This window comes from Varanus komodoensis, unplaced genomic scaffold (genome assembly GCF_004798865.1).
Source record: "Varanus komodoensis strain SLA01 unplaced genomic scaffold, ASM479886v1 scaffold67, whole genome shotgun sequence".
In the NCBI taxonomy this organism is placed as follows: domain Eukaryota; kingdom Metazoa; phylum Chordata; class Lepidosauria; order Squamata; family Varanidae; genus Varanus; species Varanus komodoensis.
In genome coordinates this window covers 1,820,947-1,827,303 of record NW_025336308.1, presented here as the reverse complement: position 1 = coordinate 1,827,303, position 6,357 = coordinate 1,820,947, and the positions used below count along the sequence as shown (strand labels likewise).

Sequence of the window (6,357 nt, the reverse complement as noted above, 5' to 3'; positions counted from 1 at the left end):
CTTCCGATCTCCAGCAGCCATCCTTTCCTCTCCTTTGGCAGGGCCACCTGGAGAGCCCCCCCCCCCCTCCGGGAGAGGGTCTGAGCCGCTTCTTTCCGTGAAAGGGCAGTGGCTGCACTCCGTCCTGCAGCACCAGGGATGAAAGCCACGTTCACCTACATCCAACCGCAACCTACCTGCAGGCTCGCAAACTGATACTCCCATTCCTCTCTTCATTCTGGTGGACAGAAATCCTCATTTGCCTCAGCCAAAGGCCTGAGCATATAGACCAGGTTCACACAGCAAAATGAGCCACGGTGGGCTGTTGCGTCATCCGAACCCAGCAACGTGGCCTATCCACTGACAATACGCCTGCCCACTGCCCCGTTCTCAGCCACTATGGCTTTTTGTGTTGGATAAACGTGGCCTCTGTTTCTTTCCTCCTTGTCTTTGTCGCAGAGGGAAAGAGAGGGAGAGACAATTAAGCTTTTCCAAAGGCCTCCCAGTAAAGTCACTGGTGGGTATTTTGGAAGTGGAGGGTGGAAATGCACATGGTAGGCATGTGATGAGCAAAGCCAGCTGGAGCGGGGGGGGGCGGGTGTCAGACTAGATGACCTGGGGGGTACCTTCTGACTCACTCTGTTCGTGTGTTTCTAAAGCGCAATGCACAATTAGGCCAAGGAAAGCCTGAGGCCTTCTCTGGGCGATGTAAGGGCAGAACCACTGTGCTCTACTCCCTTTTTAACTGCTACCAGTGAGGAGATGAGAGGCAGAAATGGCTCTCTCCACCAGCCCCGCGGAAAGACGCCTGAAGTTCCCCTTTTCCCTCCTCCATGCCCTTTCCTTGCTCGCCGTGTTTTTTTCAGATTGCAGGCCTGTGAGCAGTGCCTGTCTTGTTCGACTGCCTGCATGGAAGCCGCCATGGGCAGCTTCAGCTTTGGCTGAGCTGTGGAATAAAAATAGTTGAAATCAGGACATCGCATTTAAGCCAGCCCCGGCTTCACCTGGAACCGGAGAGACATCGGTCAGCCTTTTGCAGGCCCAGAACCTGGCTGACCCCTCTGCAGCTCTGCGGGCAGCTACTTAAAGGATGGGGGTTTCACGCGCTTTCCAGCCTTCCCTCTGTCGCATAAGCTTCATTGCCTCTCCCTCCGCATCCTCAGGTACCTAACTCTTGCTTGGCCCGCTGATGCATCCGGATACCTGGCCAGGTTGCCTTGGCCCTGTTACTGCGGCAAGGATTGGACCCCCTACCTTGGGCAGCCTGTATTTGTCCCGAAAATGGGTCCTCAGGGTCGCTCGCTCCGCTTTGCGCTGTGCAAACTCGGCATCTCGTTCCATCCTGCAAAAAAATACCACGGGAAGCATGGAAGTATTGCTTAATTGCTCAGGTGCGCCACCTGTTCTGCAAGCTGAGCAGGAGACGCCCAGCTTTGGTCACCAGGGCAGAGGAAACACGACGGTTTTCCACCGCAGACGGTTAACTCTCCACCTCAGACTGGAGCGTTTCACACAGCTGGTCACTAACCGGCGTCGATCCACAGAACCGCTCCGCTTTCAGTGCCGCCTGATCCACCTGGGACAAGTGCCGGCCTCGTTCCTCTGCTCTGTTCCAACGAGTCACTCATGAGGGCTGCCGTGCTGTGCCGAGTGCTCGTGCCCAGTTGGTGTGGGATCCAGCGCTGCACGTAAAGCAACTCTAGCATCTGATACAGGGGAGCTGAGCTGCAGCCCCGTGGGCCTGACCCAGCCCACCCGAGGTGCTAGCTTGGTCCTCTGGGAGGGCCACGGCCAGAGGAAAAGGACACGAAGGCACGCCACGCGGGTTTGATCGAATCCTGACACTGGCAACAAAACTTCACCCTCTCCTGTTGCGGAGGGAAGCAGGTCAGCGGAGCGCCTGCAGGGCCCCTGAGGACAGGGATGCCCAGGGGGCCAGGGAATCGCTGCCTGTCCGGGAGGCTGGCTTACTCTGCCCCCCCAAGCGTAGGGCTGCCACACACCCCCTTGCTGAGGGTTGGTGGGCTCACGCATCTCCCCCTTGCCCCCCCCCCAGTGTGAGGCGCTGCTCTCTGCTGGCAGCGGTCGCTGGCAGCTGCAAGACGCCAGCCCGTGTTCCAGCTGCTTCCCCCCTTCTGCACTGCCCACCCTTGGAGAGGGGCCAGAAATAGAAGCCGGCCCTTGGGCTGAAGGAGATCCAGCTCTCCTGATCTTACGCATCTCCCCGCTTGCAGAGGCTTTAGCTGTCCAACGCCCCTCCCGAGGCTGAAATCCCCGTCTCTGTCTTACATAATCTAGAACACCTGCCCCATCATGGTTCTAGATCCATAACGGCTCCTTGTGGGTGCAAAGGTCCGCTTCACTGACAGACCTGCATTGCACAGTCACCCCAAATGGAAAGGACACCCCCCTTTTGTGGAGAGTGTCAAACAGTCCGTCCACTGAAATCCGTAGGGCTCGTGTTAGTCATGACTAACTTTTAAGTTCGATGGTTCTGTTTCAAGTTCTTAGTCGAGACCCAATCCAACGTGTCTTGAAGTTGGAGCGATTTGTATTCAGTAAACCTGGCTCTGGATACAGGATCCCTGCTTTAGCCATGTTTTGGATTATAGGATCCATTTTTTAAAACTCCGCCGTGCCCCTTCCTGAAGCCCTGACCACCCACAATCTCTCCCTTCCAAGGCATACCGGGCGCCATTTTCTTGCCGGAAAGGCAGGGTACCAATCTGTCGATAGATGTGTGGTTGGATGAAGGCTCGGAGTGTGATCCGTTTCTCCGAGCCAAGATCTGCTTCACTGACATCCACAGAGAGCAGCAAAGCAGCTTAAAAACTCACCATATCCTTCATCTTGATCCGTTTCCTAAAGAGTTTCTTTGGCAGGAATTTATGCGAACCATCGGCTTGGTTCACAGCAGCCTGGGCAAAGTATCTCCACAGGAGTCAGTGGAGAATTGATGTTCTCCACAGTGGAGCAGCCCGTTCGTTCTGAATATTTTTGGCTGAGCGGTCACTTGTACAGCAAACACGACTTCACCCCTAAAAATAGTTCCATGGAAATGCTCGCTCAGGGCTGCCTGCTTGCAATCCCGGCCGGCTTTCCGTACGAATAAAGAGGGTTCAGTGTGCCAAGTCCGGCATTTCGCTACCTCTTTCTGCTAAGACGACTACAGAGGAGTTTGTGTGCTCTTCCCTTGGCAGTGCAGCCTTCACTGGGAGTCAGGTAATTCGGTCAAATTCAAGAATCAGTCGGAGTTCCCCAGACTGGCGTATAACATCAGAGTTTTGGGGGACTCACTCCCAAGCTAGGGGGTCTAGGATTGCAGCCTAAGTCGGGGTAAATGGACTTCAGACTTGCGCTATATAATTTTATTATGATATTGTGCTGATATCCTACTGTTTCTCCTCTTGCAAGGTAGCTAAAACTCAAGATCCACAGATCAGAGTCTGGTGCAAAAAGGAAAAAGGAATTCTGAGCCCAAGAAATGGTTGTGATTAAGAGAATGGAATGCAGCTCAGAGACTTTCTACAGAGACCCAGTTCCTGCCCCCCACCCCACTCCACCCCACCCCACCAGTTTTCTTCACTGGAACCATAGAATTCGGGCTTGGGGAGGGAGAGATTATTTTGCTGCTGTTATTGTTTAAAAAACCAGGAATCAGAAAGCATTGCAGGTATACTGCAAATCACCTGCAGGTCTCCTGGGGATGGCCTGAATGTCACCTCTGGAGCAGAAACAGCTACTGAGAAAGGGTTGGATCCAAACCTCATCATACACATCAGGGTTCTAGTCCTCATTTGGCCATGAAGCTCGTTGGGACCAGTTACTCACGCTCTGCCTAACCTGCCTCACAGGGTTGTTGTTGTGAGGATATAATGGCACTGTGTAAGGTGTCTCAGGTTCCTCACAAGAAGAAAAGTGTGGGATATAAGTACAATGTAATCATCATCATCATGATATCATGCTCTTTTCCTTCTTGTAGGGACCCAAAGCAGTTTATCTTCCTCCTGTCCATTTTCTCTTCACAACAGCCCTGTGAGGTAGGATAGGCTGACAGTGACTGGCCCAAAGTCACCCAACGTGAATTTCTTGGGCCAGCAGAAATGGAGCCCAGCTCTCCAACACTACCTTGGTTCTCCAACAGAACTTCATCCTACTTAAAAGCGACCTTAAATCAATGAGGTTTAGTCATGCCTATTTTACTCTATTGACTTCCATGGGACAATTTTAAGCTTGACTCAATCTTTATCCAACCCAAATTCTTTTTCGAATGTAGATTATTCCATCCTATCTGCAAGCAGAGAATCAAAGAAGTTTGCTCAACATACAGCTTGGGTGTGAACTGGTGGGGAAGGGAAGTGGTAAAACGCCACACAATTCTGGGTACAGAGTCGCTTAGAGAAAGTGAGTAGTTTCTTCAAGAGGGGAGAGAAGCAGTCAGCCTAAAGGTTATGTGCCAGTGTGGCTCAGTCTTGGCTGTTCCCCCTCAGATCTTTAAAATCAGAAATGGGGAGGACCATAGCCCCAAAGTTCCTGAGGAAAATCTCTAGTAAGGAGTAGTTTTTCCCTGAGAAAACGATCCTGGCCCTTGAAGGCAAAAGCGGATTAAAAGATTAGGGGTTCATTAAAATGCATTCCTTGCATTGTACGCCTTCTGCCACGCGAACGCAAAGACCAGGTCGCTTTGTCGTTTCCTTTGCCACTTATTCGGAGTCAACAGAGACCCAGGATCTCTTTAACCCAGTTAGTGCTTGAATGGAAAGATCACTTCGCTTCCCTAGCCTGGATTCTTACGTCTGCACTGAAAATGGAGAGGATTGGGGACTGAACTCTGCATAAAAACTGCTTAGAGCAAGGGATTTGGTTTGGCACAGAGCTATTTTTAATTTATCTTAAAAATGGTGCTATTTTTGTTGAAGGCACGGCCTTTTTCAATGTCTTGCTTGCAGCAAGACGAGAATAGTTCCCTCAGATTTCCTGGTGCCCTTTTTTCTGCATATAACGATCTATTTACTTATTTGGTTTGCTTTCAAAAGGAATGATTCCAATGATCTCTTTTTAATTAAGTGGGGAAGATATTTTACAATGTAAGGAATATGAAGGATTTGTATTCTCTGTGTGTGTGTGTGTACTTTTGTGTGCTCCCTAATTTCACTCCGATATTCCCTGCAAACCATCCCATTCCACTGCCCAAAAAGATTAAGGCATATCCTGATTCAGTCATATCAAGAGTAGGGTTCTGGTTAAAACCAGAATTTATCCATGTCCAGCAGATAAAATCAGACTTAGACCTGAATTCATTCCTGTCTTCAGACATGGGTTCACCCACTGGCCTTCAGGGACTCATTCTGCTTCTGAAATCCTCATTTATACACAGGTGAAGAACAGTCATTTCCCACAATAGGACAGATGCTGGAATGGATGTGGAAATGTGCAGCATTTTCCACGACTTGCTTGCCTTGGATTTCCTGGGCAGGCTGGATACACTTGATGCGCTGAGATCAGTTCCCGTTTGATGCCTATTTTGGTCAGGAATTTTCCTCTCTCTCTCTCTCTCGCTCTCTCTCTGGGCATGATCCAACCCTTCCTCTCTCCAGGGAGCATGAAAGCCACATAGGTTTGTGGGAGATACATGCAGGAAAGGTCTCGCCATCTGCCTCAGACGATGAGGTGGACTCCAAGCCGAGAAAGCGCTAGCCACAATATACCCCCTAGCCTGCACGGGGCCACGGTTCTCAAATAACCGAGGGTTTCCAACCCGATGCCTTCCGGATGCGTTGGCCTATGACTGCCGCCCCCCTCAGCCGTTTGGGGCTGATGGGAGTTGCAATCTAAAGCTCCGAGGAGGTGTCCTCCTGAAAGGCAAAGAAGAGGGGAAGGCAAGACGCGCCGGGGGCGGGGTGCGGGGCGGCTCTCCTTGCGCACTCAATACTTACTTTTCCTCCACGAGCTGCTTCTGGTATTCCTCATACTCCTCCCTCGTCATCCCCGCGGCTTCGGCCGGCGACTTCTCGCCCTCGCCTTTCTCCTCGCCTCCCCCGAGCCCGCCGGTGAGGTTCTTCAGCTGCCCGCCGACCATCGACTTCACCATGAAGGCCATGGCCGGGCTGCGCGGGCGCGCAAGCCGAGGGGCCGCGGCGCGCCGCTCTCAGGGCAGGCTTGCGGGGCGGACGGCGCCCGGCGCTCGGCGCGGCTCAGATCAGCCTCGCCGCCCCGCGCGGGCTCCCATCGGTCGGGGCTCCGCTCAGGCTCGGCTGCAGCCGCGGCGGGGCGCACAGCTCCGGGGACCCCGACGGCGCCTCGCCCGCCCGCCGCCCGCCGTCCCGGGACTCCGCTCAGCACCACGACGCGCGGACAGCGACGCCCGCCCGCCCGCCC

The 6,357-nt window shown here is 53.0% G+C and overlaps 1 protein-coding gene across 1 annotated transcript in view; it reads right to left on the bottom strand.

The window, feature by feature from the left end:
- Positions 1-6,079, bottom strand: part of CPLX3 (complexin 3) — a 7,337-nt gene extending 1,258 nt beyond the window's left edge. Inside the window, exons 1-2 of the mRNA XM_044450620.1 lie at positions 5,916-6,079; positions 1,234-1,321 (exon numbers count right to left, since the gene is read on the bottom strand). Coding sequence (XP_044306555.1) covers positions 1,234-1,321; positions 5,916-6,079 — 252 coding nt within the window. The remainder of the gene's footprint in view (positions 1-1,233; positions 1,322-5,915) is intronic.
- Between the last annotated feature and the right edge of the window lie 278 nt (positions 6,080-6,357).